Here is a 13039-nt window from a genome sequence, read left to right on the forward strand (position 1 = left end):
CTTTGAGAATTTGACACTCCTGTGTGGCTGCTTCACATTTTAATCCCCACCCCAAAGCTCTGTGCACTGGCCCTCAACCTACCCCCAACCCCACCTGGGCTTCCTTCTGTCCTGGGGACTTGGGCTCTGGTTCTGAGCTCTGTCTCTGTGTCTCTCTCTGTCTGTCTGTCTCTCTTTCTCTCTCTCTCTCTGTCCTTTGCAGACAGACTCCACACCTTGTCTGAAAAGAGTTGTCATCTGGAGGTTTACTTTTCTTCTTCTTTTTTTCTTTTTGTAAAAAAAAAAAAAATAATAATAATAATAATGTTTAGCTGCCAACCTGGGCGACAGACAGCTTGCATTAATCTGAGTCATGCAAGAGATCCTTTTAAGGCAGCCATTATGTGCTCAGGTTGGCTAATCCTGTGGGGGCAGTGGGAGGGGCCCCAGAGTAGAGCTGCTTTCATCCATGTAAAGCTACAGAGCAAAGAGCTGTCCTAGCAAATATTTAGCACCATCGACGAAGAAACATTTCCAAGTAAAATAACTGAACCTCCTAATCCCCAGATTTCCTACTCTTAGAAAAAAGCTCCCTGTGACTATCAAGGGTCCCTACTTCCACTCACACTGCTATCAAATTGAATAAAAGGACACCAGGCCAGCCAAAAGGATACATGAGCTGTAGCTACCTGGGTAAATTCTGCATGACTTGTGAGTCTTAATTAGGGATATCAGACCAAACTTAAAAATGAAAACCAAGCCAGGTGCCAGTGACTCACACACCTGTAATCCTAGCTGCTCAGGAAGCTGAGATCTGAGGATCATGGTTCAAAGCCAGTTGAGACGGCTGGGGATATGGCCTAGTGGCGAGAGAGCTTGCCTCGTATACATGAGGCCCTGGGTTCGATTCCCCAGCACCACATATACAGAAAATGGCCAGAAGTGGCGCTGTGGCTCAAATGGCAGAGTGCTAGCCTTGAGCAAAAAGAAGCCAGGGACAGTGATCAGGCCCTGAGTCCAAGCCCCAGGACTGGCCAAAAAAAAAGCCAGTTGAGACGGGAAAGTCTATGAAACTCTTCATCTCCAATTAACTACCAAGAAATTTTAATAAACCAGAAGTGGAGGAAGTGAAGCTATGGTAGAGTGCTAGCAGAAGGAGTTCAGGGACAGCAAGGAGGAGGAGGGGGAGGGAGGGAGGGGGAGGAGGCCAATCTGAACAGAGCACTTGAATTTGAATCTGAGCATACGTAGTGGGCCTAAGTTGTTTTATCACCAAAATATATGCGTGTGTAAAGACAGAGAAAGAGAGAGAGATACAAAAGAGAGAGGAAAAATTTGACCGAATGGATGATGTTTTATAAAATGACACTGCTACTATGTAGGCAGAAGAAGAATCACGGGCAATATTTCAGATCTTTCAAATATTCTTCCCACAAGTGAAAGAACTATTTTCTCCCAACAGCTGAGTCTGTAACATTATTCCAGGACTTATGCCCATGACAAATTGCAGACTCACTCAGGATTCCAGTAACTTGGTACCATCACCACATTACCATGGAGTGGTTGGAACAGATTGGCAGAGCATGTCCAGACACTGCTGTGAAACAGGGTGACCTTTCATTCATTTTTCCAGTGAATTCACCTTTTTGTCTCAGGGCAAATGAAGCAAGAAGAATAATGGGCAGAGTCATTTATTTGTGTCCAGAGCATTGCATGAGATGATAACAAATTGATTTTATTTGCCTAATGCTTTTCCTTCTACCTCGGCTTCTCCCTAGACTATATATATAACTGGAAAAATGGAGTAAAGCTTCCTGTTAACTCTCAAGCATGTCACAGCTCTCTGTGCAAGCAAAACAAGTGACACAGAGCTTGCTCACAGATGGCTCCAGCTAGGGGGCAGGGATGAACCCTGCGGAATGAGGTGTGGTCTGGCTGGAGAATAAGCTAGTTAGTGGCCAAGGAAGGGCAGCCCTAAAATCACTGTCAGTTTACAACATTTTCCCTGCCCACATGTCTGCCTCGCTTTGAAAAGATTAACAGGAGTGTTTGTTTGAAAGTCAGACTCCTGGTTTCCTCATTAATGGAGGGATTTGCTGCAGAACTCCACTGTCTCTATAAACTTTAATTACCTCTCTGATGAGGAATCTATCTCCACATCACATTCCCCCTAAATGTACACAGTCCACTTTTGAAAAATAAAAGATCATTACATGGAGGGAGAAATGAAAGGAAGGAACTGAGAGAGAGAGAGAGAGACAGAGATAGAGACAGACAGAGGCAGAGACAGACAGAGACAGAAACAGAGAGAGGTAGAAAGGTGGAGAAGGAGAGAGGGAGGAAGGAAGGAAGGAGAAAGAGAGAAGGAGGAAGAGAAAGACAGAGAGAGAAACACCCATCGAACTAGCTCTCCCTGCTGGAATAATATGCTTGAAATATGAGGAAGTTGATCAACAGCCGATGCCTTCCAAAAACAGATTAATCTACCCTGGTAGCTTTCCTTTCAGAGCAGGCGCCCTCAAGTATCTTTTACTAGTCTGAATCCAAAGGGATGCAGACCATGTACCATCAGAACTTAAATTTAATTTGTATGCTGTGTTGAAAGCTTAAAGTTTTAAACATTGAATTCTAACTTTCGTTTTGTTGCTGTTCTTGAGTTGGTAGATGTAACAATCATTGTGCTGGCCTGCTCATTTAATCATTAATTCTGAAGGACAGAAACTACCCTCAGGATACTGTCCTACACATACAGTAAAAGATCTCAGCCAGGGCTATCAATCCCTCATTCCTACCCTCATGTTATTTGGCAATGACTGAGCACATTTGGGTGTTACCCTAGGAGATGAAATCTGCCAAACATCCTACAATGTACAAGACAACCATCAACCACCCCTACAAATAACCTGGCTAAAAATGGCAGTAATAATGTCACTTCTGAGAAACTGACCTATTCAGAAACTCTTCCTGACATTCATAGCCTTTAATAATTCCCAAGGGTAGCATGTAGGTAGACAAAATGCAGAGGGACATCGTGAACCACAGGACAGCCAAAGTCAGTTTGTAGAACTGTGAATTCTAAAAAGTTTATAGATGTGCAAAAGCTGGACATGTGCAAAAAGTGGAGAAGATAAATCATGGCCCTATATACATTTGTGTTGACAAACCAATAAAGCACAAATTATAGAATGCCAGGTGAACTCAGGGCCGTACTGTTTCTAAAAATGTGGAATTAATGTGAAGGTAGATGTGGAGGCAGGTGAGTGATAATGATATCCAGCATGTCATTTGGCATGTTGAGTAACAGGAAACCACCCAACTCTCAACTGCTCAAAGCCTGAAAGAAATGAACCATTTCTATGATTCAACCTAAATATTATACATAACATATCCTTTTATGTAGTACATGTAATATGTTCCAGTAGTAATATATCAAAGCATACACCATCTTGCCCTAAGTTGTTGTGTACTGTTTTATTAATGTTAATATAATAACATTGATAATTAACATGACTATGCAACCAACTGATCATTTATTGACACTGTTAATTACCAATATATCAATCCATCTTAATATGTTCATTCATATCAATAAAAGGCAGGCACTTTTTTTTTCAGTATCAGTGTCAGGCAAAAGACTATTTTAGACTTTGTGGACCCTCCAGTCTCTTTAATAATCACTCCAATGCCACCAGGGGCAATATTTAAAGGAAAGAGTGAGGCTTTATTCCTATTTATGGATAACAAATTTTTATTTTTTCCGTATTTTTCATATATCACTAGATATTATTTGGGGGATTTAAAAAAACAGTAACACTCTTCTGTGCCATACAAAACAATTGGCCCCAGTTATATTCGGCTGAGGGGGCTGTGGTTTTGCCAACCTGGGATTATAACAGTATTTTATTTTTAATCAATATGATGCCTATGGCATCATGTCTGTAGTGTGGAAATACCAACGCAATACACATTTGTTATACGATCGCATATCATCTCACACGTCCCACGCCATTTTACCTGAGACCCTGGGTTATGTCCGGCCGTGATTAAGCACTTCTCTTACTGTCTCCCCCCCGCCGGGGGTGTACAGCATTCTGGGTTAGTACTCCAGTTTCCGGTGCTTAGCAATTCCAGGTCATCCCCCACTTCCGCCGCGTGCCATTCTGGTAGTTCTCTACTTCTGGTGCGTGCCATTCAAGTTAGTTCTCCACATCCGGGTGCATGGCATCCTGGGTCGTGCTCTGCTTCCGAGTTCCTTGCATTCTGGGTAGGAACCCCCCACTTCCGGTGCGTGGCATTCTGGGAGTCCCTCCGCTCTTCCGAGTGCATAGCCTTCTGGGTAGTAAGCCCCCACTTCCGGTGCGAGCCATTCAGGTTAGTTCTCCACGTCCGGGTGCATGGCATCCTGGGTCATGCTCTGCTTCCGGGTTCGTTGCATTCTGGGTAGGAACCCCCCACTTCCGGTGCGTGGCATTCTGGGAGTCCCTCCGCTCTTCCGAGTGCATAGCCTTCTGGGTAGGGCTCAGCTCTACCGCGCAGGCGTGTTTCGGTGCCCATGCTCCTCACCAATCCCACCCCACCGGTACCTTCTGCCCCAAGTCACGCGAGACTTTCTCTCCCGCCCGCAGCCGCCGCGCCGGATCTGACGGCCTTCGGAGACCCCCGCCAGTTCCCCGCGCTGCCCTCCATCTCGGACCCGCGCATGCACTACCCGGGGGCCTTCACCTACTCGCCGACGCCGGTCACGTCGGGCATCGGCATCGGCATGTCGGCCATGAGCTCGGCGTCGCGCTACCACACGTACCTGCCGCCGCCCTACCCCGGGTCCTCGCAGGCGCAGGGCGGCCCGTTCCCCGCGGGCTCGCCGCCCTACCACCTCTACTATGGCGCCTCGGCCGGCTCCTACCAGTTCTCGGTGGTCGGGGGCGGCGAGCGCTCGCCGCCGCGCATCCTGCCGCCCTGCACCAACGCCTCCACCGGGGCCGCGCTGCTCAACCCCAGCCTCCCGAACCAGAGCGACGTGGTGGAAGCCGAGGGCAGCCACAGCAACTCGCCCACCAACATGGCGCCCGCCGCCCGCCTGGAGGAGGCCGTGTGGCGCCCCTACTGAGGCCCGGCCCGGACGTGGAGGGGTGGGGTGGGGGGGGATCATGGCCGCCTTGGTGTCCTCGCCGCCCTCCTTGGGTATCATCCGGAGACCCCCGACCCGGGGTGGGGTGGGGTGGGGTTGGGAGTGCCTGCCGTCCAGGCCCCAGGCCGACCTCGGCCTCCTGCACTTAGGAAGCCCACGCAGTTGGCTCTCACCATCGGCTCCCCCCACCCCCCACCCCACCTCCGGGCAGATCTGGACGACCTGACCCGATTTGCAGGGGTGTGGGCCGGTGGGGGGGGAAGGGGGGGTCCCCGGTGAGGCTGGGGCAGCAAGACTGCCGGAGGGGTTGGGGGGGGGGGGGGAAACTGTGAAGGCTTCTGCGTTAGCAATGCTGTGAATAAAAGAGAGGTTGGTTTTTTGTTTTTGTTTTTTTTTTATAACCCTTGACTTCACTTTTTAACCAAGTTGTCTATTCCGGAGAGTGGAAATTTGATGGGGGAAGGGGGGAGGGGGGAGGAGGGGGCCACAGCTCATCCTGTTTGGCATTGATTTCTTCCTCTGATTTTCTTTACTTCCCCTCCAACCCCCCCTCCCCGCACCTTATATAAATTGCAAAAGAAGAAAATGCTTATTTACATCGCGGTGGTTCTTATTTTTATATCGGTATAAGACGTCTGAGCGTCTTTCTTGCTTTGACACTTAATAGGATTCCCATTTCTTATACGGTTTATTTAACTTTTCTTTTGGACTTTTGCGTAGGGGTTTTTTTGTTTGTTTGTTTTTTGAGAGAGACAGTTACAGCTTTGGGTCATTTTAACTACTGTATTCCCACAAGGAATCCCTAGATATTTATGTATCTTGATATTCAGACATTTACTTGTATGTTGATACTTTTTTTAATTATTTAATTGTACTTATATTAAGAAGAGAAATATCAAGTACTACATTTTTGTTTTTTAATAGTAGCCAAAGTTAAATGTATTGAAAAAGGCTGAGGGGAAAAAAAATAAGGGTGGGTAATAAATACGATGGCTTGGTTATCCAGAAATATTGTTTACATTAAACTCCTTTTCATGTTAATCAAACAAGCTGGTAGCTAATGCAGCAATGTTTTGAATAGGATTTCTGACCCTGAGGGTCACTCCAAGGATTAGAAGTGTGGAGTTCTGCTAGACTCAGCCAAAGGGCTCAACTGGCCTCAGAGAGGGTAAAATCTGGTCCCAGAGGATTCAAGGGGTGCCAGTCATTACACCTCCAGAGAAGATTTAATTTCTGCCTAGGGTAAGCTCACTCAGTGACCTTCTGATCATTTCAGACATGCTTAGTAACAGAACACATCCAAAGTAAGCCCTGTGGAGAAGCAGTATTTACATAGGAACCAAGTGAATGAATTTAGGAATTCCTGAACTGCTTGATTCTGGGCTAGCAATGAGATATCTCTCTCTGATACAGTACCATTTCACTGAATCCTAACGAAAGTTGTGGCTGTTTCACAAAGAGCCAAGACAAGGGATAATAAGACCAAGTGCCTTTGAGGGACAAAGGTCTCCAGTGAGAAGGCCCAAAAGCAGGCCCAAAGGAACTACTTAGGGTACTACTTAGGGAACTACTTAGGCCTACTTAGGATAATCACATGGCAGAATATCCCACCAGTAAAAGACTTCCCTCCCAGCTGTTCCCCAACATCTTTGTGTTGCTTCCACCAGGTTAAAGACCCCAACCCATGGTAGAGGTTATGTGCACTTTTATCTGTGCCCCAGCATGACAGGAAAGATTCGTGTAACTGCTGCCCATAGCTAGAATTCAGTAGTATCTGATGTCACTGTAAAATTTGTGGCACTATTTTTATTGGAGGACTTGTCAGAATGCAGGTGTTGTACAACTGGTAAATATTAACTGCTGATTTTGACATGTGTGCTCAAAATGATCTGGTTTAATGTACCTCTTAAATTAGTTGAAATGATTTCAGGTCAACTCTGAAGAGTGTTTGAAAGCAGGACTTCAGAACAGTGTTTGATTTTTATTTTATAAATTTAAGCATTCAAATTAGATCTTTGGCTGCAGGCAGCAAAACAGCTGGACTTATTTAAAACAACTTGTTTTTGAGTTTATATATATATATGTATGTATGATTATTTGTTTTACACAGATGCAGTAGCACTTTGGTAAGAGTTAAAGAATAAAGCAGTGTGTGGTGTCAGGTCATTCTTAATTATAGAAGAGCTTTAGCAGACCGTGGAGAAACTCTGAATAATATTCCTTTTGTTTTAGATATTACTCCCTTTACAACTCATTTCGCATTACATTACAAGTCATTTCACATTACATTTTTGCATCAAATGTCAGAAAGTTAAATTTCAATTTCTGAAAAAGGACCATTATCCCATTTCTCCAATATTGAACTCTTGTCCTTTTTGGCCCATGTTGTCATATCTGACCTGAGAAAATTCTGGGGAAAGATGAAGGAAAAAAATATGTATTTTTCACTTTAATTCTGATACCTGAAGATACTCCAACTCAAAGCCAGCCTAATGGCCTAAGAGGCGAATCAGATAATCTCTCACACTGAACCTTATTCCCAAAGCCATGCATGGAGTGGCCTGTTCACTTTGTTGTTGACTCACTGATTTGACCATTCACAGCTTTATAAACCCATACCAGCCTATATAGTATTGAATCATTTCAGAAAAGAAAATCAAAACTTAGTTCTTTTGGAAATAGATTTCACAGAAACACATTTTCCTATCTAAGGAAGTGCATTCATTTGCCTTTAGATTAATTGAGGTGTATCTTCATTGTCTTCAGGTAAATTATGGTATCAGCAAGACCCTGAAGCTAGTAATGTAATAACTAGATGTATCTGGGAGAAGTCCAGGAGAAGAGTGAATAAGCCCTTTCTACTGCTTATTTATGACCCGAAATTTTTCTTTAAATTTCAACATGGACACATTTCAGTTCTGTTTTTCTATCTGGAAGTATATTTCCCTCTCTTCCCCTCAAACTCTCCCTTTCCTTCTTCCCTTTCCACCTCCAAACTTTAGTCTCCATCCTGCATTCTCTCAGCCTCTATAAGGAGGCTGTACACACCCACCGCATAACAAATGTCCAGACCACAGGAGTTTCACCTCTCCCTTTGCATAAAGAAGTGCGTGAGTCAGCCTTTCTCCTGTGCATGGGTTTCTTCCAGCAGAAAAGAGACTTTGCCAACCATTTTGGATCTGCTTGCTGTCCAAATTCAGAAACAGAAATCTTCCTCCTTGGCAAATCACAATCAGTGAGTTACACAGCCTTTCTGCTGCCTAAGGTTTCTATGCAGATAAACAGAAGTGCTCTGATTAGAAAGGAAATGAATGGTTACATTTAACTGTCCTGCAATTTAGGATTGCAGATTTCTTTCTTGAAATACCTGTTTCCTTGGGACATTCCATCCCAGTGATTTGGGGTTTTAATGGTTTGGTGTTTGTTTGTTTTTCCTGGGAGGTGGAAGGGGGGTGGGAGGAATGACATGTTTGAGATCTTTTGTACATGAAAAAAAATGGTGTGACAATCTCAAGAAAACTTTCTTTTTTTACATCTGAACAAAATATCTTTGTTTACCCTACAGTGTACAATTATTTGGGTTTTTTTTTTTTCCATTGTTGTTGGTTGGTTGTTGGGAATTTCTTCCCTCCTTCAGCTAGGTCAGTATTGATAAAGCTGATCATTTGGCTTTTATTTCTCTCCTCCAGAAGGGTTGCATCAACAAAGTTCATTGTATTTATGTATGTAAATAGATTTTAAGCTTCATTATAAAGTATTGTTAATGCCTGTAATAACTTTTTTCAATTTTTTGTATGTGTTTCTGAGGACTTTTTTTCTTATGTTTGCTAAATACTGTAGAAAAATGCTTCTTTCTACTTTGTTTATTTTAGACTTTTAAAGAAACAATTTCTTTCTTATTGACTTTTGTAAACAGCTAATAGCATGGTTCCAATTTTTTTAAAGTTCACTTTTTGTTCTAGGGGAAATGAATGTGCAAAAAAAAAAAAAAAACACAACCAAAATGAACTGTTGGCTATTTGTGTTATTCTGGATGTATAAAAAAAAAAAATCAAAGGAAAAAAAATAAACTTCTAAATTGAAATCACAGTATTACACATCTATTGAAACTATTCTGTTGCAGTGAGATCTAGGGCTCTTTAGGTCCCACCTATTGGCTATTTGTGTGGCATTTAAGAGATTTGGTCACAGAACATCCTAGGAATTCATGTGTAGACTTTTCTCTCTCTCTGATATTGATATACTGAACACTCCCTGAGGGAGAAATGTGAAGTGCAAGTCTTAGACCAGATAAGAGAGGAAATAATTCCCCAGAACACCCTCTTCAAGGTGTTTGTCAACAGCACAGAAGTGCAGGCACTCCGTTGATCCAATCCACTAAACATAACTGAGTGTAGTCACCTCCCCTTCCGAGGGGCTCCATCACAATCCATCTCTGCAGATAATTGGGCTGCTCTGGCTGCCCAGAATCCACCGGAGCCTTTCTTTGAACACCAATTTCTTCTGTAAATCCCATAGTATAACAAGTGCAAATGGCAAATGATTTAAAAAGTATGTACACCATCAAGCTAGTTTTGTCTTTCTGTCTGAGTTAGATGATTGGGATGCCAGATGAGGCTGACAAAATGCTCTTCACCAATAACTAAGCTCAAGGCTGATCCTTCCCCTTTATTCTCAAAGCACGCCCTGTCATAATGACTTGAGGAAGGCCAAGGCACACTGGGTTCTTTGAGTAGGAAGAAGCCCAGAAATCTTGTAATTCTTACCTTAAAAGGAATAAGACAGAGCCAGGTAGCTACTCAGGAGGATGAGATCTGAGGTTTACAATTTGAAGCCAGCCTGGGCAGACAATTTCAAGAGATTAACCCACAAGAAGCCAGAAGTGGTACTGTAGCTCATGTGTCACAGTGCCAGCCTTGAAGGGGGGGGGGGGGGGGAAGTGAGAGCATGAGGCCCTGCGTTCAAGCTCTGGTGTCTGCATGGCAGGGTGGTGGGGGGGAGTGAGAAAGCAAAAACAGAAAAATACATGCGATCTGCAAACAGTGGGATGTGTGGATATGTTCAACCATACTCATCTCATACTCATCTACCTTCACGTCTGTAAATAAAGAAAAGGCCAAGCTTGGGAAGTGCTTAAGAATTTGTCAAACACATTCCTTCTCACTGCCATTTCTGTGCTTCCTGTCATTAGCATTTCAGCCATAAGACTGTTGGACTCAAGTCACTTTCCGGCCAAGTACTGTTCTCTAGTGCTGCTTCTACTGCCAATACTGCCATTTCAAGGGCCTCAGGACTGGTCTGAAATAATGGACAGGAGGACCTCAGATTGTCAGAAACCAAAGCAAGTGAGGGTAGACAAGGAAAGACCTAACACTGGGAGGTAATGACCAATGACAAGTGATAGGAAATGAGTGTAATCCTAGCTACTCAGGAGACTGAAATCTAAGGATTGAGAGTCTAAGCCAGACTGGGCAGGAAAGTCCACATGACTCTTATCTTCAATTAATCACAAAAGGCCCGAAGTGGAATTGTGGCTCAAGTGGTAGCATGCTAGCCGTTTGCCAGAAAACCTAAAGGGCAGCACCCATGTCCTAGTTCAAGCCCCATGACGAGCATAAAACAAAAACAAAACCACTCAGTTTGTTGTTGTTGTGCCAGTACTGAGATTAGGGTTTGAATTTGGCCTGGGCCAAATTTCTCAAGGCTAGTGCCCTACCATTTGCACCATAGTTCCAATACTGGCAGGCTTGGTTAATTAGAGATGAGTGTCACAGACTTTCCTGCCCAAGATGACTTTGAACCAGGATTCTCAGATTTTAGCCTCTTTAGTACTTATATTTACAGGTGTATTTCAGTGGAGGAACAGAGGCCTGTAGAAGAAAATAGCAAGCAAGCACTTGGATGTTGACTTGAATATCTGAATGGAGTAATACATGTCAGATTTCTCTTCCTGTAAGGTACTGTGTGTGTGTGTGTGTGTGAGTGTGTGTATGAGTGTGAGTGTGTGTGTGTGTGCCAATCCTGGGGCTTGAACTCAGGATCTGGCTGCTCTCCCTCAGCTTTTTTGCTCCAGACTGATGCTCTACCACAATTAATTGGAGTTAAGAGTCTCATGGGCTTCCCTGCCTAGGCCAGCTTCAAACAGTGATCCTTGGATCTCAACTTCTTCAGTAGCTAGCATTACAGGTATGAGCCACCAGTACCTGATGTAAGTTACCCCTTTTATTTTCCCCCTTTCCCCACTGTCTCCGCCCTTGTGGTATCTAAGACACCTCTGCCTCCCTCCTGACTGATACAGTAAACTAAGTCCCCATGCTCACCTCCATCCCCTTCCCCAGGGAGATGATACGAAATATGTTGAGTGTTCCAGTACCAAGATGCTAGTTGTGTGGCTAATTCTAATATTGGTAATTATTGGACTATATTCCTAGTCCAGTAATTAAATGATGAATGTCTCAAATTCTCCTTCCAGTTTCAATTTCATTGATGCTCTTATAAGGATTAATTAATGTTTTCAAAGTGTTTTGAAGATGAAAAGTCTTAACATGCATACAAAGTATCATTATTTGTTATTACAAATAACTGCTCATAGTCATTTTCTTTTTTTTTAATCACACCTTAGTGATTTGTGTTTCTGTGGTCAACTAAAAGTTGTAGTCCCTTTTGTAAGTCTCTTACAAAGTGGCTGGCCTTCATCAAGCTCTATTGCTACATCAATCCATTTAGTAAATAATGTTGTTGCGTGTCAGGCCCTGGAAACCAAGGATGCTCAGGCCGCCTCCATTGGACCACACTCTTAGGAGAGCCCTGCAGTTAGTTTGTTTTTCTTCTGTTACCATCTTGAAATTATTAATAAATTTTTAATTAGGGGATTACATTTCCATTCTGAAGGAGACCCACAAATTAGACTGTAGGCAGTCATACAGAGTAGTAAACAAACCATCAAAGTGTAGCATGTGGGACCATAATTAGACCTGGGGAAAGAAAAACCAAAACAGTACTCATGTAACTCCACCTGAAAACACTGGGAAAGACTTGAATGAATATTGCCAAGGCTTTCAACATAGGAATCATCATGGCGACAAAGGAGAAGTGTGATCTAGATAAAACTAGGGCACGATTCATGAACAACAATACACACATTTCATTGCCTTGTGTCCTAGTTTTACTTAGCTCTTTGCACAGGCACCTGGCAGAGATATCTGAAAAAGTGAAGAAATACAGATTGAGAAACACCTCCCAGTACCAACCAAAAAGAGAGGTGGGGTGGGGGGGAAGAAGGAAGAAAGAAAGGAAAGAAGAGAAAGGAAGGGAGTGAGGGAGGGGGAGGGGAGAAGAAGAAAGAGGAGAAGGAGGAAGAAGGAAGAAGAAAGAAGGAGGAGACAGGAGAGAAAGAAAGAAAAAGAGAAAAGGGAGGGAGGGAGGGAGGGAGGGAGGGAGGAAGGAAGGAAGGAAGGAAGGAAGGAAGGAAGGAAGGAAGGAAGGAAGGAAGGAAAGGACAGAAGGAAGGAAGGAAAGGACAGAAGGAAGAAAGAAAAAGAAAAGAGAGAGAAAGAAAGCCAATGGACCCGATCAGGGTTAGAACAATTTTATCAAGAGTATAAACGAGGGACAATTCTCAGACCTATTTCTGTTTCCAAAGCCATGTGTGCATATACATGCATACAACATACACATGTGTGCATACACTATTGGATAAGCTGCTTGGAGCACCAGGCTGGGAAGTCTAGTAAATGAGCTATTAAATGGATTGGGTTAAAATGACTGAGATAACATTTCTATAAAGACTGTGCTCTGTTACTTGCCCCACATTCCCTCCCAGCTTCCAGTTGTTGCTCCCACTAATAATTCAGCACTGAGCCCTCCACTGCAGGTCCTTAGACACATTCCCTTGGACACTGCGGCTTGACTGCAGTGGAATTGGTGAGATTC

The 13039-nt window shown here is 43.7% G+C and overlaps 1 protein-coding gene across 4 annotated transcripts in view; it reads left to right on the plus strand.

Annotated features, from left to right (window-relative positions):
- The window catches only part of Runx1 (RUNX family transcription factor 1), a 217008-nt gene extending 211916 nt beyond the window's left edge, over positions 1–5092 (plus strand). For all 4 annotated transcript variants that reach the window (XM_048346255.1, XM_048346253.1, XM_048346257.1 and 1 more), the window contains one exon: positions 4605–5092. In XM_048346255.1, coding sequence (XP_048202212.1) covers positions 4605–5086 — 482 coding nt within the window. In that variant the 3' untranslated portion in view covers positions 5087–5092. The remainder of the gene's footprint in view (positions 1–4604) is intronic.
- Positions 5093–13039: the final 7947 nt, after the last annotated feature.

The sequence above is a fragment of the Perognathus longimembris genome, chromosome 5 (assembly GCF_023159225.1).
Source record: "Perognathus longimembris pacificus isolate PPM17 chromosome 5, ASM2315922v1, whole genome shotgun sequence".
Taxonomy (NCBI): Eukaryota; Metazoa; Chordata; class Mammalia; order Rodentia; family Heteromyidae; genus Perognathus; species Perognathus longimembris.